General features: G+C 32.5%; 4 protein-coding genes across 4 annotated transcripts in view; 2 read left to right on the top strand and 2 right to left on the bottom strand.

The window, feature by feature from the left end:
- Positions 1–806: 806 nt before the first annotated feature.
- LOC106111601 (coiled-coil domain-containing protein 88B) lies at positions 807–8380 on the top strand. The gene is made up of 7 exons (XM_013293734.1): positions 807–1051; positions 1572–1988; positions 3938–4221; positions 4300–4470; positions 4593–4809; positions 4887–7467; positions 7874–8380. Exons 1-7 carry the CDS (start codon positions 995–997, stop codon positions 8206–8208), a joined length of 4062 nt encoding a protein of 1353 aa, XP_013149188.1. The 5' UTR covers positions 807–994; the 3' UTR covers positions 8209–8380.
- Positions 8381–10360: 1980 nt separating this feature from the next.
- LOC106111608 (threonine aspartase 1) lies at positions 10361–12782 on the bottom strand. The gene is made up of 4 exons (XM_013293742.1): positions 12331–12782; positions 12039–12167; positions 10729–11543; positions 10361–10655 (listed from the first exon to the last, which is right to left on the bottom strand). Exons 1-4 carry the CDS (start codon positions 12356–12358, stop codon positions 10512–10514), a joined length of 1116 nt encoding a protein of 371 aa, XP_013149196.1. The 5' UTR covers positions 12359–12782; the 3' UTR covers positions 10361–10511.
- A 611-nt stretch (positions 12783–13393) lies between these two features.
- Positions 13394–14417, bottom strand: LOC106111609 (HIG1 domain family member 2A, mitochondrial). Its single transcript, XM_013293743.1, has 2 exons — positions 14168–14417; positions 13394–14034 (listed from the first exon to the last, which is right to left on the bottom strand). Exons 1-2 carry the CDS (start codon positions 14301–14303, stop codon positions 13868–13870), a joined length of 303 nt encoding a protein of 100 aa, XP_013149197.1. The 5' UTR covers positions 14304–14417; the 3' UTR covers positions 13394–13867.
- Positions 14418–14681: 264 nt separating this feature from the next.
- The window catches only part of LOC106111532, a 13314-nt gene continuing 2068 nt past the window's right edge, over positions 14682–25927 (top strand). The window contains exons 1-5 of the mRNA XM_013293651.1: positions 14682–14789; positions 15430–15842; positions 20955–21199; positions 23733–23812; positions 25846–25922. Of these exons, the coding sequence (XP_013149105.1) occupies positions 15772–15842; positions 20955–21199; positions 23733–23812; positions 25846–25922 (473 nt within the window). The 5' untranslated portion in view covers positions 14682–14789; positions 15430–15771. The remainder of the gene's footprint in view (positions 14790–15429; positions 15843–20954; positions 21200–23732; positions 23813–25845; positions 25923–25927) is intronic.

The raw sequence follows: 25927 nt of genomic DNA, 5'->3' as shown, positions 1-25927 counted from the left end.
AATCGATTCACACATCGGTTTGAACCTTTTTTTATTTCTATTGGCAATGACCAAAGACAACCAAATACCAATGAGCCAATCACAATCACCAGTCACCAACAGTGTCAACAATAGTGATGGGACTCGAGTGATTTTTTTTCACTCGAGTCACTCGGTACTCGTAACTTTCTCACTCGAATGCCACTCGAGTGATGATAAGACTCGAGTGATGGTTATAGACGTGAGTCACTCGAAATATAAAAATCAAGGAACCAAAATTTTAAAACCAATAAAACAATGTTAATTTAACATAAAGAAATTATTTTCGCATTAACGTAAAAGTTACTCAAAAAATCTGTACAAAATGTGTAAAAATAGTGTTTTCCTTTAAACTAAACCTGTCTACATAATCAAGAAACCTCTTATATCATCTATGAGTTGAAATTTTATAGTGTACTATAAATAAGTTCTAAACCATTTTAATAAATTCTTACAAGTAATTTTCATGAGATCCAAATATGGACAGTTTGATTATGTTCTTACACAATTTTGCTAATAAAATTAACATAAACGAAGCTTAAATAAACTCTACAAAAGAACAGAAATAGTGCGTTTTTAAAAAGATAACAAATTTAACTGAAAATGCTGTAAAAATTTCTTACTCCGCTTAGTATAAACCAACAAAATGGTTACGAGTCCCGCGTAATTCGAGTCAACTCGAGTCACTCGCAACTCGGGTTGTCAAAAATTTCACTCGAGTCCGAGTAAGAAAAAAATGACTCGAGTCACTCGAGTGAAAAGCAACTCGAGTCTCATCACTAGTCAACAACTTGTCAATTCACGACTCGAGTAAGTGTTACGGTGTTTGCTTGCACTTAACTTAGGAGTTTTGTAAATTTTGTCGCAGATGTTCAACAGATTTTCTCCACGTTTTAATTTTACGACCTGTTTCAATGCCATGTTCTGCGGTCACGATCGTAGGGGTAGGTTTTGTTCATCCTAACGTTTGGTTACAATGGCTGCGTCAGGTACCGAAATTGAAGACTTCTTAAACGGACCTTTAGTTTCATGGGTAAGTGCACAATGATAGTAATTATAAAGTAGAAGTAGAATGAACCGTGGGATAATTTTGTCGGATCGTTCCAAATGATTGAACGTGTGTTTTGCATTTATAATTGAATTTCACTATGAATATTTTTCAATGGACTACATCGTATTAAATGCTGAACACCTTTCAATGTTGATGTTGTTCTATATTTTGATACATAGAGGTTATAAAATACTTGATTAAAACTCAGTAAATGCTATTATTTTGCACAAAAGTTGTTCATAATGTTGACATTCATAACTTTATCTAAAACTGATTTCTTAACTATGATAATATTGCATTATAAGACAAGCTATGTTATTGTTAAATTTAAAAATAATAACTTGAGAGAAGACATTGTTTTTAATGGCAAAACATTATTGTTAATCATTGCCAAGATGTTATAAAGTACATTTCTATCAAAAATTGTTTAAAAAGCTATTTTAGTTACATTTGATTTTGAAAAGTAATAAAATATTTACATGAATATTAAAATTATTTTCAGCTGAAGTCATGCCTTACAAATCCAGAGATAGTCAAAGATTATGCATCTCTTTTCAATGGAGATATCTTGCATCAAGTTTATCTCCAAATAGATCCAGAACCTTCTTTTCATATAACAAAGCTAGCTGGCTTGGAAGACCAGGCATTGATCCTGGGTAGGGTGAAGAACTTTGATGCTATTATTAAGAATGTCAAAAGTTTATATGATGAAGAATTGGGTATGACATTACTAGTTGTCCCGGAGTGCATATGCCTAGGAAAAGCACCTGAATCAAGAGATGGTTTAGAGAATATGAAGCTCCTTTTACTGCTATTACTTGGTGCTGCGGTACAATGTCCAAATAAAGAAATATTCATTACCAGAATAAAGGAATTAGATGTGGACTTGCAGCACAATATTGTAGAATGTATTAAACAGGTATGGACAGGTATTTAAATATTATGCCTTAAGCTCAACCTTTGGCCATTTGAATTTAGAAATAAAACAAAAGCTAGTAGCCTATCTAATCTTCCAGACTATGCTCTACATTTATACCAAATATTATTTACATTTAGCTATATAGGATGTAGCTTCTAACAAACATCTATAAACATTTGCATTTGAGATACATTATGATGTACCATACATATGTCTCTCTTTGGATTGTTTCCTCACTCCTGAGGGTTCCAACCACTATCCTTGACAATCTCTCTAAGCATGTTTCCATATATTTGTCTACCAAATCTTTAGTATTTAAAATTGTTTTAAGGCAATTAAATAGTGTTTTCACATATTTTAAAATCATATGAAAACATTTGTCTCATTTTCAAAATTGATGTAATTGCTAAATACTAAAATTTATCTTAAAGATTTGATGTCAACATTTTATTGGAATTTGTTCAGTTGTGACCTTTTAGTTTAAATGTGGCTATTTTTGTTATTTTTTTTAACTAGCACTTATCATTGAAGACATATTTAAATGCTGTTTTAGTATTCTGCCGTAAACTATAGATTTCATATGAGTAATATTCTTTATGTAACACATATTTTGAATAGTTAATTTAATATGTCAATGAAGTAAATGGATAATGGAGTTAGAAATAATTGGCATTCAAGAAATATCACCATATATAATGTCATCAGGATGAGTGGTATACCACAATATTACAATAAACAATAGATTACATAATACAGATTTTTTAAATTGATTATAAGTTAAATGAAATCTGGAAGTATGAATAATTTTGTGTATTTAATTTTTTTTTAATTTGATAATTATCGATTTTTCATTATTTAACATACCCAACCAGAGGGGGTAACCTAGTATAGGGATGCCGATGGCGGTGTCGATAACAGAGGGTCTATTATGAAAATATGCGTGAAAGTTGCGAGAACGTATTTGTAAAATTTGTATTAGATTTAGGTGTTCCTAACGCCTAGTATGGGCAATTCAAAAATGAAATAAAATTTTTGCCAATGATGTTACAAAAACATTCTCACGAATATACGTGAAAATTCCTCAGTAAACGTATGGTGGTGCGTGAGACATAACTGTGACCCGCATAACAAACTACACAAGCGTATCGTGTAGATACTATTACAAACACACGTCTTATTAGAATACGCTCGAATGTAACGGCGTCTTTACGCATCCAAAAATGTATTTAGATAAGTTTTATAAATGGTCTTGCTGGTACTAAACCTTGAAATAATTAGGTATACATACGTCTAGTTATCATAACCGTGGGTTTTACAGCCGGAAATCCTACATAAAAGCAAAATGTCATTCTTATTCTTAAAAAAAAATCGTGTATGTTTCGGCAGTGGAATCCGACGTTTATTGAAATTGGTGAACCGAATATTCCGATTCGTTCGGATGTTTACCTATGGTCGCTTTTCTTTCAGCGATTCACAGCTCATTTGTCTTTTCAAATTTAGTGCAAAAATAAATACGTGACATTGTTTTTTTAATAGAAGTGCTACGATATTAAAGAAATTATATCGACACTTGATACAATCGCAACTGAGGAGCGTGCATGCGTTAATATGTGAATGTGGAAAAAGCGAGGGAAGTATGTCATGATTGTGTCAGGAAATGTGATATTTGTTTATCTATTTGAACCTGTGTACAAAGTAAACAACAAGTAACATTTACTTTTATTAGAAAAGGTCAAATTGTCACTTTTAAATCTAAAACATTGTCAACTTTTATTTTTCGGAGCATAAATGGGAGATTTGCCCAAACCACATTAAATTGTCAAGGCTTGGCGAAACTATAAAAAATGTTATACAAACATGTTATGAAAGGATTGCATATTTTTTCCTAATTTACATACAAGTGCCAAGTGTCAAAGTGTTTAAATATACAACTTATCATTTATTTCTAGGTAACAGACATGCAAACCGTAGTTTTAACACCAGACGCAATCGATCTCTTCCAATCACCGACGATGTTTAATCACATGCGAAGATTGGCCAAGGAAAGGGACCACTACCTTCAGAATTGGGCCACATTGGTACTCAATGAGGGCCTTTGTGAGACCGAAGGTGATAACAAAAGCAGCAAGAATCCATCGACACAAAACATTAATCAAAATAACAGTGAAAGCCAACATTTAGCCGTTGAGCTTGCAGATTGGAAAGCACGTCTGCGAAAACAGAGACAAGAATTGTAAGTCAACAAAGGTTTTTACTTTGTAAAAATATATCTCATCGATAAAATGCACGTAAAAATTGAGTTTCATTTCAGGGAAGAAAAATCGGAACAATTATCCGAATGTCGCGAAGAATTAGAACATACGAAGTTATTGTTGACCAAGCTACGGTCGGACAGCCAGGAATGGTTCAACGAGGCGAGGAAAGCAGCGGGATACAGGGATGAAGTTGATGCGTTACGGGAAAAGGCCGAACGATGTGAGAGGTGTGCACAACTATTGGTATAAAGTACATAATAATTATTGTAACTATCACATACTAGGTTTATTGTACTATACGAAATTATATAATTAATGTGAAATGGAACTTTAATTCAATAAATTTTAGGTTGGAGCAAGAAATACAAAGGTACCGAGATCGTCTCGCTGATGCAGAATACTACAAGACGCGTGTGGCGGAGCTTCGTGAGGATAACAAGGCGTTGATGGACTCCAGAGATGTGCTGGAGGAACAGCTCCAGCGCGCTAGAAAGAGGGCTGAGCAATGTCTGACACTAGAAGCGGCTATGATCAAACTGAAACGAGAAGCAAACGACATTGCTTTGGTAAGTAAATGTTAACATTACTTTAGGTATCATTGTTAACTTGATGTTGACTTCACTTACATAAATTTTGGTTAAAGGAAAGGGATGCCGATCAACAAAGAATACAGGAACTGATTGAAGAAAATAACCATTTACAATATATCGCGAGATCAATGCTAAGTGAAAGCAACAACAGCAACCTAGACACGGACAATGAATGCGAGAGCACAATAGAATCTGGTGAAAATAGTCTATCTGAACAATTAACTAGTAACGCACAAGCTAGAGCTTTAAAATTAGAATTAGAAAATAAGAGACTTCTTTCGACTATTGATAATTTAAGAGAACAGTCCATACTCGATGGTAGTGACAAGGTTTTAGATTTAGAAAAGGAAAAGAAACGGTTAACGTTAAAATGCGAACAACTTCAAGAAAATTGTAACAGGCTCATGCAACAGAATTCTGAACTAGAAGAAGTATTCAAAAATGCATTAGAGGAAAATAGAAAGTTACAAGATTCATTAGACAACAAAAAAGCCTATATTGATAGACAGTCCATAGATAGAGAATCGGAGAAGAACAAATTACAAGATTTTGAAAAACATTTGGAGTCTTTAACAAAAGACAAACAGAGAATTCAAATGTTGTGTGATTCGATACAAAAGCGAGCTGATGATTTGGAAAAATCATTAGATACTAGGACTAAAGAACTAAATAGCGTTAAGCCCGAAGCCGATAAAGCGATGCGACTGTTAATTCAAACTGAAGAACTTAAGACAAAATTAACATACAGTGAAAAGGAAGCTCATAACCTACAAAGGGAAGTTAATAAATTAAAAGAGGCTGTAGAAGAGAAAGACGTGATCATTGATAAAATAAGTACAGATATAGAATTGAAGAATAAAGAAATCGAAAGAATAACACGAGAACTTGACGCAAGCCAGTCGATGGCAACCAGGCTTCAAGACTTGGAACAAAAAACACAAGAACTAAAATCTCACAAGAAAGTAGACTCTGAAACAATTCAAACTCTTCAAAGGGATTTGATTACAGAAAAAGTCAACTGTGACAAGTTCATCAACTGTTTTGAGAAACTGGGAATCAGTGCTTCGGAGATAATGTCAAAAGATATTAATGTGGAGGAATTACTAGAAAAAATTATCACGAATGCAGATAATGGTGGTTTAATACTTGATATTGCTTCCAAAGCTAATATGACTAATTTAGTCCCCCATTATTGTAATCATGAAAAGAATCATGGTCCCGATCCTCAAACTGAGCAACTCCTGGCGACTATACAAGCTGGTCTCGATCACTACCAGGCAGAAAATGCTAAATTAGAAGTCAATGTTGCCACACTCAATTCACAAAATGGCTCTCTAATATCTCAACAGATGACTTTACAACTAGCAAACAGCCAATTAGCTGCAGAGAAAGAAGAAATATTGAAACAACTTGAAGTGTTAAAAGACAAACAAGACAATCTCTTAAGAGATCAAGTAGCGTTACAAACTCTTCATGAACAGTTAAATACAGAATATGAAATGTTGTTAAGTGAAAAAGAGTCAGTCAAGATTGCCATGAGAGACTTGAAACTCGAAAACCGAGAGTTAAAAGAGAAAATAGTCAATTTCGAAAAAAAGGCAGCTGAAGTTGAAATGGAAAGAGAAAACTTGAAAAAGGAGTCGAGGAATTTAACTAATTTGAGAACAGAGCATTCTAAACTAAAGGATGATTTTAGAAATCTATTTACAGTTAGTGGCAGATTAAAAAATGAATACAAAAACATGCAGGATGAATATAGAAAGATGCGAAGTGATGTTACGCAACTTAAATTAAAAAACACGGAGCTGTCGGGTGAAATTAATACAAAAGCTGAAATTATAACTAGTATGGAATTAGAAATAAGCAAAACTAACCAACATTGTGAAATGCTCATTCAGATGAATAAAAGCTTAGACGCGGACAGACGATCTCTGATGGACCACGTGTCGCAACTTTTGACACAATATCATGAATTGTTAGCACATTCTTTAAAAGACAAACAGCATTACCATGAAGAGGAGAAAATGTTTGCTGACAAAGTTAACGCTCTGTGTCGACAGAAAGAAAAACTGGAAGAAAAAATTATGGAACATTATAAAAAGCTTGATAATTGTACCCCCAAACGACGTGGTTTCGGAGCATCCTTTGTTAAAAGAGTGAGAAAAGCCGGAACCGATTTAATTAACAAAGTACCTTCGCGAAACAATAAGAGGATAGAAGATGAAAATCGATCAAAGTCTCAACTGACGCTAGCCGGTTCCGAATCCGGCGAATCGGACCCCGGCAGCCACGACTTCGATAAATCATCTAAAATTTGCGAACAAGAGCAAGCTTCCTCGACTCTAAGCACAGAATCGCCTAGACATAGTTCCGATTCGGGTTACAGAAGATGCGATGAGATATTTAAAAAACCTGACAATATGGAAGGTTCAGTGTGTAGTCTCGATCCGAGTAGGTTGACTGGGAACGAAGGAAACTTTACTCGGCGGCTTTCAACTGCGTCAGTGCACAGCGGTGGCGGCGGCGACGACGCTTTGATCAGAGCTTCCTTGCGAAGGAGGCCCCACAAGGCGGTGCCGCCCACACATAGGAATAGCTATCAAGGGTTAGAGGGGGATACCGGCTTACCTACAGGTTAGCATCTTTTTTTAAATATCTAATATAAATTTATACATATAACTTATGATAATATTATCTACGAGCGATCGCTGGCAAACTTCATGAATGTGTAATTAAAAAAAGGTTGTCAATAATATGCCCATTCATGTCAGCTACGTTACAGGGGAAGTCTGATATAAATCGTACAAATAAATTTTGTTTTAATTTGGTTTTCGCTATCAGTTACGCAAATACATCTTATTTGTTATGTTATTTTTTTCGATATAACATACTCTAAATTTATTTACTATCTCTTTGTTATTTTCCGAAACCTCTGGACTAATTGACGGGACGTATGAACGCGGAAACATTATAGTCTAATTTTTTAAACCGCTATGACGAAGTAGCGAACGATTTGTACATTAAATATTTGTTCCCTCAGCATCCACACCTTCACCAGTGTTCGGGACGGCCGGGTCACGGCGCACCGTGTACTTGGCAGATGATAACCCCGATGTTACTCTTAACTCCAAACCTCAGAGCACACCTATAAAAGAAAATCCAACATACTTGATCTACAACAGAATATCAACTGTTATCGGGGAGGGTGCTTGTCAAACTGGTCAAGACAGATCTGGCAGTGACAACCAACAGACTGATATCCCCAGAACTACTGCTGGTGAAGATTCACAGGAGCAAGATCAAGAGAGAATAAATCGTGAGAAACCAGAAAACTCAAAGGAATCAGCTATTTGGTATGAATATGGTTGTGTTTGATTGTAGACTGACAATGCCTTTGTGGCCTTTACAATTATCACCCTACATTATAAAGATAACGATCGAATATAAATAATATTTAATAATTTTGATGACAATATGACAGTATTAGTTAGGCATTTATTTACAAATTGATTTTTTTTTTCCAGACAATTTGTATTGAGATTACAGTTAAAATAATTTGAGGCTTATTTAGTTTTACTTCTGTATATATTTCTATACAAAATGTAATGTTTATTGTATTCTTAAAACTTCGACCACAGACCAGAGTTCTGATATATATTATGATTTGTAAAATAAATGATAACAAATGTAATCTTCCCTTTTAAGATATGAAGTTTGTACCGAACTGTACTTAATCAATAGTAGTAAGTCTAATACTTTTGTGTGATTATTGTATTATTTAATGAATATTATTAAAGTTAACATTAATGTTTTATAAAATTAACATTTAACATGCATTTGCTTACAGTTATACTAGAAACCGGGCACAAACTATATTTAAATTGAAATAATATGTTTTGTCCGTCTGTACTTACCTAAATGTTATAGATTTAATGTTAAAACTGCCAATTATTCAATTGAATAGACTCTAAAATACCCACCTACAAAATACAATCTTTTTTTTACATATACTAATATTATATTACAAAAAGGAAAGATTTGTATTTTTGAATGTATTGAAAGGACTCGATAACTACTGGGCCCATTTTAAAAATTCTTTCACTATTGAAAAGCTATGTTAGCACCGAGTATCATAGGCTGTTATTTATAATTTCACGCGGGCAAAGCCGCGAGCAACAGCTAGTTCTTTATATTTTGCAAAGCATACTGTTCAAAATTCATTAATATTAAAACTTTATTATAATTTTAAACCAGTGATTACAATTTTAAATCAAATTTCTATAATTATTTTATGTAAGTTGGATTTGTCAAAAAACACTTCTCCACCAATCGTATAAAATTCTATAGGCTTTCCTTTTCAGTCATATAGCATTCTTTGATACATTTTTATATTCTTTAACAATAGAAATCCTTTGTGTCGTCTTTTTACTGACATGACATTAATTTTTTATCATATAAATTTGATTTATTTAAGCATAATTTCGTTATGACGAGCATTTTATTTGGCGTAGTACAAATATGTATTTTTAAATATTTTTTTATAAGATTAAGTTTTAGATATAAGGTTATTTACATTTAAACATGGGTTTGTATAGACCCTGCATACACTATATCAGTCATATTACAGGGCCGTTTTGTACTGAAAAGTGGTCTTATTTTAGACATGTATCTAGATGCTTCCATTGTCTTAGATATATTATCTATAGATGATTTTTTCATACAAGTTTGACCTTTTAATCGGGAGTCGATTTTCATGTGTTTTTATATTGAAACACAATATACTTCAAGGAAAAGCTTTGTAAGCTATTTTCGATTCTCTTGTGCTCTGGATCAGCTATCTATAGATTATATATCTATGCATATTAAAATGGTTAAAATTAATAAACTGCACAGGAACAAAGTTAATGTAATTATTGACTATCTTAAAAGACTGGCATTCTGACACTTGAGCATGTTTCGTTTAGTTAAGCTTTCTTTTCTCTTTAGTATGGATAAATGTAATTTATCATTGAAAGAGTGGAAAGTATCTGTTGTGATTTGTTAGATTGTGATATTGGTCTTGTCGATGAATTAAATGATATTATTGTAACTGTGTATGACAATTAGGACAGTAATTTTATCATTATTTGTGTAAGTAAATTTCCACTCCATTAGGAAACTCTTTCACATGAACAGTGCCTTATTATTTTCCGTGTTTCTAGAATATGTTAGGAAAGAAAAGGTGGTGTTATTTTAGGTGCTTTAAAAAATTAGGTTTGTTTACTAGTGAACTATTTCTTTGCTTGTGCATATTTATGTTCAATAGAAGAAAATACGTACTTACAAAAAGCCTCACCGAATTAAACGATTGTATTAGCACTTTATACAATAAATATAAAATACCTTAAAAATCTCTTTTAATTTTTATCTTCTGTAAATTTTCAAAATAGTCAAGAAACTGCATGATTGTGTGTATTTTATTGTTTAGTAATATATTTAGCAAATATTAGATACATAGTTTATCTTACAAAAAAATAAAATGCATATGCAATTTGTCAATATGTATTATAACCTATTAAACAATATTTTACATATAAACTGTAATACAAAACTTTGAGATCTATTCTGAAATTATAAAAAAAAAATACTGTTGACTTAGTTTTTCTAGCAAAATCAATAGTTTCCAATTATCTTAAAAATTAATGAGATCCATTTAGATTGACTTCAGTCTTGATTTCCCATTGCAGCACTGGATTTGGCTGCAAGGTTACTTTGAAAGGAACTCCCGAAACAACAGCCTTGTAACCTGACTCCACTTTTGGGGGTAGATAGGAAATTACACACTGAAAATTGAAATTTTACTTAAATAATCATTAAAACAAGTAAAACCAAAAACATTTATTTAATAAATGATACCTTTGGCTTACTAGATTCCGTAGACATATATCCTATGCACATTGTTTTCGTAGTATGTCCCCACAATAATTCACCTTCTCCTACTTGAGGATTAAATGTTAATGCTAAAGATCCACCAAATCTTTCCTGCACATCCCATAAAAAAGGGGACTCCAGAAAATTTTCCTTCAAACATTTGTCTAAGCCTATAACTGGTGAAGGTCCTAAAAGACTTTCTGCTGTATTCTTTGCTAATTGTGTTCTTATCAGATGTTCTCCACAGCCGGAAGTGCAGGCAGCTACTGAAGGTTTTATGCCATCTCTGCTTATCATTGCCCACACACCACTACCAAAAGAAGCAGCTTGGCCGACTCTACCTTCATGCTTTAATGACACACCCCCTGAACTCGCACCGGCCGCAACAATTCCATTAGAATCAACGCAAATTGCTCCTACAGTATCAAGTGGGCTAAATTTTATGTCGTTTTGTAAAGAATATTTTTTTAATTTCCGCTTACAGTGTTTATAGTTGCGGAAAGCTCGCGCTGAGATCATTTTTTTATTGTCAACAATTTCCAATCCCATCCTTTCTGCCCAAGTCTTGGCTCCTTGTCCTGTAAGAATACATGGTGGTACTCGACCTAAAGACAAGCTTTCACATTGTCTGAGACATAAATGTTTTGCCAATGTAATGGGGTTCCAAACATTCGAGACGGCACCACATGCACCAAAGTGCAGTGTCTGGCCATTCATTATGGAAGCATCACATTCCACTGAGCCTTCCCAACTTAAGTTTGATCCATAACCGGCATTTGTCAATGAGCTATTCTCTAATTCTGAAAAATATATTAATTGAGATAGAGATTTCATTGTCTATTCACATTTATGTATTTTAGTATGAAGCATATGTAAAACTTATTAATGGCTTTTTTTAATTGTATTTTAACATATATATGCTGTTGGTGTGATGTCTTAATCTTACTATTAATAAACTTGTGCTTGCACCTGTGATTATGTCTATGGATGTTTGTTAGAGTTTGTAGCCTAAATTGCTGAATGGGTCTTGATGAAATTTGGCATAGATATAGAAGACCATGGATGGCTTCTTTTTTTTTTTAATTCCATGTTTACAGTCACAGGTGACAGCAAGTAAATTAATAAACATAAAAACCCAAGTGTTTTAATGATATGTGTAGAAAATTACAATAGTACTTCTGAATAGCTTTTATAATAAGTGGTTTTGTAGATTTTACAGTACGTTTTGGACAGTTTCTTTATTATATATTTATAATATTAGTACAATCAATATTATCTGCAAACATTAAACATACCAATTATTGCTTTTTCAACAGCATCAACTGCATTTCCGCCAGCTTTCAGTGCATGCACAGCTTTCCTACAAGCCGCATAGCAAGTTTTCTGGTATTCTTTCTTTAATAAATCACTATGATAACCTGCCCCTAAAAACAATGTATGTAATAGAGATCCAATATACAGAATGAACTAACTACAACGTACGTCTTAGGTTTCTTTTTTAGGTCTATGTTATAGCGAAAAGTCTTCAGCTAAGGCTAAGGAAAATAATAAATAGATAAATGTCAACCATTTGGTATCAATGCTTACCACAGTGAACTGCTATGAAACCATTCATTGCTTCATTAAAAGACTCAGTTATAAATGTTATTATTGTATCTCGATTACAACACTATAAGGAATTTCCGAATATACAGAAAATATTACTTTATAGCAAAAGAGCAACTCATTTCTACTTTGGTGCAGTTTTTTTATTATTATTATTTTAAGTCTCTTTGGCAGTTAACTGACAGAACAGATTGACAACCACTGTGAATTTAACCCTCCTCACCCTCTTTTTTTATGCAAATCGTTTGATAATCGTTTTGATAATCGAGGGTGATTGAGAGAAAAGAACTTTCGTTTGAGAGTTTCTCACACAAATGCTTCCGAGTTTTAGTTAAAATGAACTAAAACACTTCAAAAACATCACGAAATCAAAAAAGACTCCGCCATTAATGCCAGAGCCGGGATGTCATATGGTATGGGGTTGTCAGTTTAGGTGTCCGAATTTCAAACAAATAAAAGAAAACCTTTACGCCAATCGCAAAGTTTTTGTATTAATAAGGTTTTGCCCATAGCAACATATAATATTGCTTTAACATGTCGGTAATAAGTTATTACTAATATTTAGAAACATTTTAAAAGTAAAAATTTCCACTACATTGTTACGTCAATTGCCTATTTTTCTACAAACAACGAAAGCATAGACGTCTGGCACCTCTAAATCACTGTTAGAAAGGAAAATATCGTACACTTGTAGCCCTCTCACTCGGTTTCAATTTCATTTTGCGTCTAACAAGACTTACGCCGTTAACATAAGGATTTATTTTCTTTATTTTAACTGCAAGATGTACAGACAGAATACACTCCTGTTGTACGTAGTACTTACTACCTCCATGGTTTTGGCTTCTTCATTTACAAAACAATTGTAAAAAAATATTTGTTCTTTAGGTCTCATTCTAAGCTACAACCAACAATATGCCCGAAGAATCTAAGGTAATGCATGCATATGATACAAATTAACATATTGTTCTTAGAGTAAAAATAAATGTGCAGTTTCCCAGAAGATTTCACCTCAACAATTCATATGGTTAAAAGAAGTGAAACAAATAATTTCATTGAATTTAATAACAGTTTTATGATTTTTCCTTTTTACAAGCTATATTGGTATTACTAATGACATTGTGTCTAGGTCCATTTGATGTCTTTACAAAAATAAAACAAGTAACATCATATCATACTCTGTTGAAAAGTAAGAAAAAACATGTTTGTACTTCTTATGCTAACACATATCTATTTAAATTGTTAGGTATTTACAAGTTCAAAAATATCTTTACTTACAGAAATTTTAATAATGTAACTTACTCTTGTTGAATTACAGTTTTCAAAATCAACTTGCTTAGATGGGATAAACAGAAGAGTGGTTTTAATATGCATATTTCTATTTTTATTTACTATTAATAAGTTTATCAAAAATAAATAATCAAGTTATTTTTTTTAAAACTTTATCTGTAAAAATTAATATTGTTTATTGTTTACTAGAATTTTTCTTAAATTATCGACTACATGAAGCGTTTTGAGCGAACTATTTGAGTGATTTCCCAGCAGTTAGCATAACACCAACAACAAGAGCAGTAATTGTAAATCCTTGTGCAACAATTCGCATTCGCATCATCTGTTGTGATAATTTTGTTCTTCCTGTCCTGAAACACCACAGACCATAGGACAATGCACCAGCAGTAGCAAGACAACCTGAAAAATTACATAATAATTATTCTTTAAAAATATTGGCAAAATTGTGCAAAACAAAATAGTGTATAAAACATGGAATATACAGTTTGGGAAAGTATGCTTGATAGAAAAGCATATAAATATAAAAGTATACCTATGGGAACAAATGGGTTTTCTCCAAACTTTCGAACAAACTTCTCTTTAAATGTTTCTATTTGGTGAGATTGTCCCATATCTCGCCGTAGTTGAATCCAGTCTAAATCTGTCGGTTCTTCATTATCCTTCGACATTTTTGGTTAAGAATATTGTTACAATATAGAAAAATCAAACTAATTCACATTTATAGTGAAGTTGGGATAAATAATAAATTTTCCAAAGAAAAGTATTCGGTAAATCTAATTTAATATGAATGCAAATGTCAGTGTCATATCACCAGCTGTTTGACAGTTGTCACGAATATTTGATGGTGTCTTGTTTTTTGTGTAATTCTGTTTCTATGGTTCATTTAAACTAAGACCAGTAAATAAATTACTCTACCTAGGCCCAGACTGAAGTAAAGTCTTTGCGACAAAAAAAAATTGCAGTCAAAATACTTAACCCATTCGCACCACGACAACAAAGTGGAAAAAAATGTACAACAATGGTAACACTGAAAACTTTGTTTGTTTATGAATGTAAAAAAATCTCTTCTGTTCCTGTTTTCCTTGTTTGTGTGGTGATCCAAAAATTGTTTTACGATGCTTGTTCAATACATATCATCTAAACATATTGCTATTGTAAGTTCTCCTACTGTTTATATTGATTATTGAATATTTATCTGATGTCTGACCACTTGGCATAGTATCAAAACTTTGAGCACCCAAAAATATGTTCTACATAACTAATTGTACTCATGTTCACCGTGTTACGGGGATGTAATTAGAATATTACGTTTTAATTGCTTCAAATTATCTAATATACATAAAATTCGTACTAGAACACAGTTTCACGCATAAAGAAGTATACGCAATCTCATGTCCATAATAATGTCAGAGTGTTATAATCAAACTTTAGAGGAGACACGACGAATCAAACGTAATATGACTGCCATTGAAAGCAAATGATTAAATGAATGATGAATGAATTGTAATGTAGTTATAATGTAGTTTCTACTTATTGTCTTGTATGAAAAAAAAGACTTGACTGTACTAACACCTTGTCATTTTATTAATATGCATTTCCCTGGACTTCATATGTAAATAAACCTTATTCTCTTCGCCGTAAAGTTCTTGATTCATTGCCATAGATTCTCATATACTCCTTGATCTGTAAAAACACTGATTGTTCATCATTATTGTTATATATGTATTAGCAAAGTAAATGTATACATCTGTCATGTATATTGTTGTTTTGTTATGTAACATGTTGTGTTTTCAGATGGCTGGCTCATCAGTTTGCAAGAAATCTATCGAGTCTCAAACAGTGTCTTGAGCTGTAATCTTTATTTAATATCTTTTAATTTATTTTATTTGGTATCATAAGTTTTTAACAATAGAATATCAGTAAATTTTTCTTAATGTTGGTAACACATTCATTCTTATCTATTTTGCTCATGATAAAAATTATAACTCAATCAGTTTAGTATAACATTCAGTGTAATTGTAATTAGTGGCCTAAAATTATTGTTGTATTTGTCCTTTAAAATTGTGTTATATATTAGCATATCCATTTGTTTAGATCTATTTTTCACTTTATATATTATATTTTTTTTAATATAAAATGGCTTCGAGTGACCCAGAACTTAGGGATGGGATTACCCTACCAGTTTGGATGAAGACTAAACCAGTCAAGTAAGTATATGTTCATTCTTTTTTTAATTTTATTATGTGAAAACATTGCATGTCTTAATTACACAATGTTTTTAAGTTTCACATAGGTAAAATAAAATATACACATTAAAACACACAGTAAATTGTGTATTTTGAGTTCCAGATTTTTAGTTAGAAATAATAAAATCATGAATATAACCATAAAGGCTTGACTCTGGCTAGATCGGCTGAGGGAGAGCCATAAACAAGAAATAAATAGATAGTCATGTTTTCTATTTAAGCACATAACCATAGTATTAATTATTTTCTAGAAAAATTAAGATATGAGATATAAGGGCCATGGGTGCCCCATACACTTCAAAATTGTATACTTGTAGAAGGTCAACTACTTAACTTGAAGCAATGTTGTGTGTAGATAGTTTGAATAGCTGAATTATTTGAAAGTAAATGTAAAGTTCAGCCTTGAAACTCGCCCTTTGCCATGTTAATTCAATTTCTTGGCATTGTTGTGTTGTGTTATATTGTGAAAGTGCCAAAACTTTACCGTATTTCATATTGTTTTGCAACATATATTATCTGACGTTTTAATAGAACAGTACAAATAGTAAATATACATTAGAAGAATGGTTATTCTATTTTAATAAACACAAAATTAATGTCTATTTGATGAAGATAAAGTTGTATACTGTCCTAAAAAGGGCCTATGACCATATAAATTTGTCAATATCTTCAAAAAATACATGGGGAAAGTAACTTACGAAATTGTTGCATTCTGTACAAGTCTTTTATTATAGACTGTATTTGCTTTCATATTTTATTGTGGTGACTTTGTAAGGATGACTATTATTAGCTTTTTATCTTTTAATAAATTTATATCTTTCTTGATTGTATTGATATTGAAAAATTACACTCATAACGTCATCGGCGATCAATCTGCTGAGATACGTAACTTACCGACAATCGCTCAATCACGTTATTAGACCGTGACTCCCCACTGCACGAGGTAAACAGAAACTATATACATATACTTATACTATAGTAAATAAATAAATGTATCATTTGTTTAGTATGAGTTACTATATGTTTGTATTAACTTGTTATTTTACTTTAGTATTGTTTGTCATTGAAATATGCAATGTTAATAAACTATTAGATTACAAAACATCAGTGACGAAATAAACATTAATCCATTTAATATAATCTGATAGGGAGATTGTATTAATTAACACGTGCGAAGGAGTAGCATTTTTATATTAAATCCACGTGATTTGTTCGGATTTAATTAAGATGTATTTTTCATTGTAATGGAAACGTGAGCATAAGATCACGTTTTGAAAACATATGATTGTTGTATTTTCTTCTTCATGGACCCCCCATTGGGGTCTTTTGGTATAGTTCTTTTGAAATATCTTGTCGGCCCAACATCACAGGCGCGCTGCGCACTCCCCTTCTCCCCATCTTCCGTATTTCGCTACGTCTCGCTACACATAACATTGTGTTCTGCGGAGCAACCGCACAAAGTTACAGATATTAGAGTATTTGAATAGTAATATGTTTTAAATCGACTATGTTATACGAGATTTAAGGCATGGCTGATGTACTGTACAAGATTTTATATAACCGTTTTCTGTGGCCTACTAACTTATACTGAGTTAGTCTGCAGTTAGCATAAAATGTGTCGACATTTCTCCTATATCTGTTGCTGACAAACTTGTACATATATTTATATGATTCTGTTACAATTGGCCAAACAATTAGACTAAAGACCGCCGTACACAGACCTAAAGCAGTGTATACAGTGTAGCATGACTATGTTTTACTATTATGCAAACTATTTTATAGATATACAAATTTATTATCTATTATCTTATCAAATAAGATTATGGCTTTGATTTTGACATGGAACTTTCTACGCTTCAATACAATCGAATGAGATTTGCCTTAGAAGTGTTTCAAGAAAATACATAAGTAGTTGTGTGGTTGTGTTTTTCTTTGTTTTTATTTTGTGTTTTTAAAATGAATTCATGTACGGAAACATGTACTTGCGAGAATATACAGTCACAGGTAGATTGGTAAGATATTTAGAATATTTTGAATAGTAGAGTTATACGTAGTCATTAAATATGTTGCAATAGTTGGTTGTGATCGTTTATATTATGTGGCATGTTTAAGTAAAATGAATACTTCCAATTTTAAAAACATTAGGTTCAAGGACTATGCATTGTCGCAACTGCGTTGCGTAACCTTATTCGTGTGATTCCTTTCTGTCAGAACTTAGAACAAAATAACTGGCGAGTGACAACTCACTAAAGAGAAAAAAATGGTCGTATTATACTATTTCCTAATTTTTTAATTTTCTTTGATAGCAACTGCTATCTAGAAACGTAAGAATTACATAGAGCTGATTTATAATAAAAAACAATGCTATCAGGCTTTGTTATTTATATTTAATCTCGATAACAAGTGTATTGATAAAATATGAGTGATTGCCAATATAACTAACTAGTCATAAAATAAAGAGAAATCATTCATTTAATGTTTGCTAAATTCGGCTGTTATTCTGACAATATTAAACCAAAATAACGGCGACGAAGTGAAGGCAAGGAAAATGATTGAGTTTTCCATATTGCTTCAAACGTTTTTGTGCTTTGACAGTAATTAATTTTAAGTAAACCCGATATCAGAGCACGTAATGGGTAGATTTTTGGTGTTTTACAGGTTTCATTATCCAGAACTTACAATGTAATCACGTGAACTAATTTCCCCTTTTCCTGTAATCGACTCTACCTCCAAATGATAATTATCTATAGACAAATAAAATGTAGAATATATTCGAGATTTTAAGATTTCAGTTCTTTTCAGAAGTTCAGGTAGCTTAAAATGACGTCGCTGTCAAATAAGGGAAAAAAATCCGATATTTCTATCACATATTTTACACGTTCGATTGTTATCAGACAATTTACAATTTGGTAGGACAGGCCCTAAAGCAGCAAAAGGATTATGTGACTTTAATGTTATGTTTCGTCATTAATTTGTTTTTATCGATGTTATTCGCACCGTGCGACATGCGATAATCGAAATGTAAATATTATTTGTTACGTAGAGATTACGAGCTGCTTACCCTCTCCCACCCACGTCTTGTTATCGCTCTTTGTTTAATCAAACGCTATTTTAGTATGGAGTTGATTAATATTGTTACTATGTAATGAAACATATACAAGTTTGTAGATAAATTAAAGTTTCTTCTTCCTTTCCGTTCTCCCTTTGTCAAAGTTACAGATGAATTTATAAAATTGCAATGTAGCAGATTTCTAGCAGACTTTGTCGACCTCTCTCAATAAGTAACCCCGAATTTCAAAGACGTGAGAGAAATTCTACTGCTTGTGTAATGTAAGGAATTGTTCTATTGTTTTTACATACCGATTTAGTTTACATAGCACGAGTTACAGAAGGCTACATTGTTCGCATATTACCAAGTCTTACTTAAGTTCTTACTTACTCAGATAATCATCATACGTAACTTTTCTTTTAAGACTAACTACTAACTTGATTCTAAAATCGGCTATCATTCTCTCTACATTTAAATTTTCGCCTTTTTGTTAATTCCTAAAAAAAAAAAAGAATAATTGTAATATGTTACATGTATGTAAATCGACTACCATTAATCCGATAGTCGTTTCGGTGCATGGGCTAATAGCTAAGAGCTTTGACCAACATCTGAAGAAGCTCTCGCTAGACAGTTGGATTAAGGGTCACATTCAAAAGGCAGTTATTTTAGAAACCGTACGCATTGTGAGGAGGTTCCTGTCTCTGCCCTGACTACTGGTTGTTTGAGTCATCGGATTCTGAAGCCGGTGGTGCTCTATTTTTTATATTATATGTTTTATTTTGTCTTTTATACTAAGTATGTAAAATATATTATATACAAAATAAGGAATAAAGTTATATGAGAAATATTAATATATAAATGACTCAAATTGCTCATTTTCTGTAATGTCAAATAAAGGTAATTGCACTAGTATTCTTGACATGTCTCTCACATTATCGTCCGTATAAAAATACCTAATGTAGTGCTACGACTTCATCGTGACTAGCGTTATTTGCATTTTAAATGTGGTTTACATAACAATGTATAAAGAAAAGGAAGATATAAATAATAGATACCTATGTGTTCGACCTTCGTTTATGGAAGACAAACAATCTTTTTAAAAAAAATAACTAAGACTTATAAGATTTCCAGAGCGAAATTGTAGTTTTCCAAACCACATTACAGGGAAATTTATAGTTTGTAATTATACTAAAACCTATTCTATAATCATTCTAATACCCCTTATTTCTTTGGACAGAGACTTAAATTATTTCAATTGATTATCATATATATTCATTGCATGCACATTTTTGTTATTTGCGATTACTATGAAAGCATTTGCGCCGAGCTTGCCAAAACGTGGGTAATTTTAGCTAACATTCTCCGCACAAGAGACACTAACAATCATAGCGCATGTTGCATTTAACGAAAGTTTTACAAAGGATATACTCTCACCTTGAGAGTATAAAAGTGTGGACCAGTTTTGTGCGGCTCCTCGTTGTCTTTGACCTTTGCTGACGTGTTTTGCTTCGGTCATGCGCTACCAGCCGGGGGCTGGGCTCGTGCCACAATCTCATTGGTGAACGTCCGATGACGTCATCACGTGTTATTTTCAAACACTATTTCGCAGCTCGCTTGTAATGTTATCCTGATAAGATTTAACAGCATTATAACTTTATCTGTGTCGTATAAAAGGCAACCGCGCCTATTATACGTTTTCAGTTCGCGAAAACAGTTTGCAAGTAACGCCATCTTATTGCCACTTGTATTACATTCGGTATTAACTAGTCGGTTCAGTTTTTGCTAACTTCAAAGTCATACAATGTTAAAACGAAGGAACATTTTACTCCAATGCAATAATTTATTCTCGTAAGTTTTTGTATAGCAACTAAATTGATTTCTTTAATCCACTTTAGTTACGTGTGTGATAACGCGATATTTTTCATTCTCGAATTTGATGTGATAAAGATTGTAGGTTGTGATTCTCTTTGTTGTCAAAACCTAGTAATTTTACCATATTCAAAAACATTGAATTTTGTTCTCAGGGAGTTCGAACCGTTCGCGGCTTCCCCTCCGGCACCCGAAGATTCTTTCTTCTACATACGATACCCTAAAACAGATGTCTTGTTCGGCAAACCGAAGGTCGGAGATATTCCGAAGTTGATGAACGAACAACAGAAAGATCAAGCGGTGAAGGCTGCATACAATACTATCAAAGAGCAGGACTGGTCCAAGCACACCAAGCCTTGCCAAGACGTTTTGCACGGGATTGCACCTATTAATAAACCAGGTAACATCACTATTTATTACATTGTAAATGTTTTTAAACGAAGAACTAGTGTTGATTTAAAATAATTTCTTTACATGAGAGAATGAACGCGTAAAGTCGAAACTATTATTGGTTTATTATGAAAATTATATTTTTAATTTGTTACAATCTTTATAATCATACGTTTAGCCTTCTAATAAGATATATTTAACTAAGGAAAGTAATGTAGTCCGTTATTTTTTATGAAGATAAAATTTGAAAGCAATTTGTCTAAAAACTATCTCTGTGTTATATTTGCACATTATCTTTATAGATAAAAATCTTAATACTAACAAAAATACTGTTATCGAGGAAGAGGTCATCTGTGTTTTGTCATTACTTGCTTCAATATCAAAATGTATAAGATTTAATAATCTTTTAAATGTTATTTTCAATGATTTTGCTTATATTTGCGAACTGATGCAATAGACAAAATTTGTCATTTAGTTCTGACTTCGTTTCCAATACATTTCATTTTAATTATTTGCGTGACTTTATATTTCCTGATTTTTTTTTCTTATTAACATTTATTATTATTATAATAATCACTAGCGGAATGTTTATTAATTTATTCATAGGCACATGTTGATTATTTAGCTGTCAACTAAAATTTTCCATGTAAACACTTTGTAACTAGTTTTGTTTATTGTACACCAATACTGGTTTTATTGTTTTGCAAGACGTAATGTAAAGAAAGGCATGCAAAAATGTAGTGTAAAGACATCTCTTTTATTTAATTCTCAAATTAAAAAAAAAATCTTTGATAGGTTATGATTTTAATATATTTCAATAAACGAGGCTTGGAATCAAACTGGTATACCGCGGCGCTAAAGATCTGTCTCAATTCGTTGATTGCAGATTTCTGATTTAACTCTTGTAATGGTGGGATAATTGGTTTAAACCTAGCAGTAATGATGCTGAAGCCGTTTATTATTTTCTACTGGTGATGAGCGGCACATTCTAGCTCTGTCCAGTCTCAAACTGGATATTAGCAATTCGACTGCACACAAGGAAGTTGCCGATTACTCATTCTAAAGTTGAGAATGAATTTCTCCGTAATTACATGACATCATTCCCCTTCTACTAAAAGATATTTGAAAAGCAGTTCGCGTTGGCTGTATTTTATATTGTAATTTTTCGTATATTGGCAACACTCAAGTGTCGACGGAACTGATCAACGTATCAGCCGGCCTACTTACAAACAGGTTTTGCGTCTTTTATATCAAACGTCATTTTACGTCTCGTTCTAGTGTTGCAGTTGTTTGTAACGCAGGTTCATTGATAAAAGGGAGACCTTGTTGCCAATACTGAGCCTTTTAGTAGTTCTGTGTGAACGTTGTGAAGACTTGTATTTGTTGTTCTTTAAACAAAGAATTAAAAAAATACTCGTCAGATTCACATTTCGAATCTGTGCCGTGTCCAAGGACTGTTTTGTTTTTGTAAGTTGTATTTATTTATTTCTTATACCATTAGTTATTGAAGTCCCTTTATTTTAAAACCACATCATTTTTTTAACCAAACAAGGAGCTATACCTATGGTTTACAAATTTTACTTTATGTGATACAAAAGTTAACCTATGTTGGCGCTAGGCCATCTCTTAGTCTACCGAAATTAGCTGTCTGTTTATGCCTTAAACCGCTTCTGAAAGAAACAAAAGCTCTTAATGTCTTCTTTTCTTGTCTTCACTATGTTTTGTGGTCTTTATTTTCACGAAACCATAGCACAGTATAGCCACTTCATTATCCATACTGTTTATTACAAATAAACAGGGAAGATAAATTATTAATTTTGAATGTCAATGTATTTTAGATGTATTTAACCTTTTTCTCGACTTTATAAAGTTTAAAGTGGTTTCTAACTCGATCTAGTGTATTCAAGGTCTTTAATGCTATGCCTTTCATTTCCCCGTTTTTGTTCTAGATTAACGGTTCTTTATATTAGAAAAAAGTACATTATTAATGTTTGTAAAAACACACTCCTATGAAGAAATATTTTACGCCACTAAGTCATGTTCAATACTAGCATAAGTATAGATTATAATAATCTTTGAACTATCTGTTGTTGTTATAGAGGAGACTTAGCGGTGCGAGAGCTTGTGAAATTTGTTATTTATTAAGATTGATGTTAACTAGAGCGTATCTTACCGTTATAGGTTAAATCACTACAAAGTCATGTTTTTGGTTTCGTTTTAAAAACCTGGGAGCCAGATAATTTCGTAGTTCCCGATTCCAACTCGCTTAGCAATTTGAATTTAACCTTTATGCATTAGTGTAAATTAAACTGCCGATACCTTTAGGTAGATAATGATCGTTTTATTAAAGACTAGCTTTCGCTCGCGAGTCCATCCGCGTGGAATTAAAAAACTAAAGTGAGTAGCATATGTGTTCTTCCAGAATATCATCTACATCTATGCCAATTTTCTCTCTAACAAACATTCATCCATCCATATAAACTTTCGCATTTATAATAATAGTAAGATATATTTTTTTAATTTTCAATTCTATATGTTTGCAGTGGACTCGAAGCCGACGTCAGCGGGTACTGAGGATGGGTTTAAAGGCGAGGGCGCGGCGTGCGGCAACTCCGTCGTCAAGGTCAGTGCACACAACACCCGGAAAGTCAATACGATCTTTATAATGGTGACGTCACGACACGATCAGTTGCTCTTACTATCTGTATCCAATTTTTTATAGCTCATGAGAGAATTTTCGCTTCTATCGTTTGTCCAGTCTTCATTGTATACCGCTTCTTTGACTTAAAATGTTGAAGTATCAGAGATTAGTAATCTTCCAAGACAATTTTTATTGATACAAGTTTCACTATAATTAACTTATTGGGCAGCATGTTGTTTTAAAAAGTATAGCAAAAACAGAATTAATTCTACAGACTATGACTCATATTGATACTTTTTAAATTTTTGCATCTTACCTACTTATGTGACGTAATTAGCACAGTATGTGACTTCGAAACTTCTACGTTCGCAAACTTTCAAACTTTCCCTCATAACTTTCAAACTACCTTTTATTATTTGATACGCTCAGCTAGAGGCACATAAACAGAAGTATTGATGATAGTTTATTACGTAGATTCTAAGAACTATAAGGTTCGTTAATGATTAATTAAGCACGTATAACTAATCACAATAAGTATTTAAGCGTCATTAGTGAATGTACTGGTAATAATTCAAATATATGACATGATAACTTGAAAAGGTCAAACTTATCTTTATTAGTATTCAGTATATTATATTGCATCATGCAATTGATTAAAGGAGATATATTTAAAATTAACCATTAATTAAATGTAATTAAAGTTATAAATTCAAATGTACTTTTTTTAAATTACTAATAAAGTAATTTGTTTTAATCCATAATTAAATGATTAATGTTTAAAGCGGACAAAGTTCATTACGTTCCAAATGCTACGGTTAATGATAGATGACCTAGATAGAACGGTGTGGTCCGTACCGATAATAGAATTACTGTATTCGATCTATACTATAATCTTCAAACTAATATTATAAATGCGAAAGTTTAGATGGATGGATGTTTGTTAGAGTTTGTAGCCTAAACGGCTGAACAGATTAGATGAAATTTGGCATAGACGTAGAACATAGTCTAGAAGAACACATAGGCTACTTGCTTTTGTTTTTTTTTATTTCACGCGGACGGAGTCGCGGGCAAAAGCTAGTCATATAATAATTTCTAGAAGAGTCATTTTCACTTTCAAAAACCTTTTAAGACAATGTAACTCGTGTCTTAACAGAAGGTAAATAACCCTTCACTCACGAGATGAGAAAATGGAAATTTCCAGATTTTTTTAATAAAATGAAGTTTAGCTGTAATTCTTATGTTTATTATTTCTTACAAATATTAGAGCTGTCCACAAACAATATTGTATACTGTAAATTGTTAAATACAACCCTCATTTGTTCGATTACAAAGAAGTCTTAAAATGTCGGATTTGTTAAGAATAAATAACACACACGTCCACCACATGTATATATTGATGAAAATAAAGACCATTACATTACAAGATCACAATTGATCAATCACTGTCTCCCATCAATTCATATAGAAAATGTGTTCGTGTTTTGGATTGAAGCCAGTTGTAAGGTTTAATGCCTGGTTCACACTAGGCTGCAGACTGCAGACTCGCTGACGTTAGTATTTATATATAAGTTGAATCCCAATTATGTGTTTGAGCGTTGTTAAACTATACTAGCTGTTCCCGTGCGGATTCAGCCGCACGATATTATAAAAACTGTATTTTATTGTTTAAATTTTGTAAAACTTTATATAGCAAATGTCAAAATTCCAAAGATTTAATAACAACGAAGACTTTTGTCGTTTGCTGAAAATTATTACTTGCTTCTTTGCTGCTATTGACATCATTGTATTTTCATCCCTTTCCCCCATGTCGTTTTTTTAAATTATTTACTCCCTAAGTTCAATAGCGTGAAAATATATTGCCTAAAGCTTGTCATAGGTGAAGGGTTTTTATTAAAGAAATAGTCAAAAATATGCTGTAATTGATAACATCCTAGATAACTAAGACGTCTGTGTTTATGCTTTGTCGTTAGTATGGATTTTCCGAATGTCAACCAGGCAATACTATTCTATTGCAGGTGGCGCATCAGATGATCCAGTCGAATCGTTCGCCGCGCGGTTTCACTGTCGCTTCGCCGACGGAGGAGGAGGCTGCGCCCT

The sequence above is a fragment of the Papilio polytes genome, unplaced genomic scaffold (assembly GCF_000836215.1).
Source record: "Papilio polytes unplaced genomic scaffold, Ppol_1.0 DF824158.1, whole genome shotgun sequence".
NCBI classification, from domain to species: Eukaryota; Metazoa; Arthropoda; class Insecta; order Lepidoptera; family Papilionidae; genus Papilio; species Papilio polytes.
Note: the sequence above shows the minus strand (reverse complement) of the source record. Positions and strands in the feature narration are given on the sequence as shown.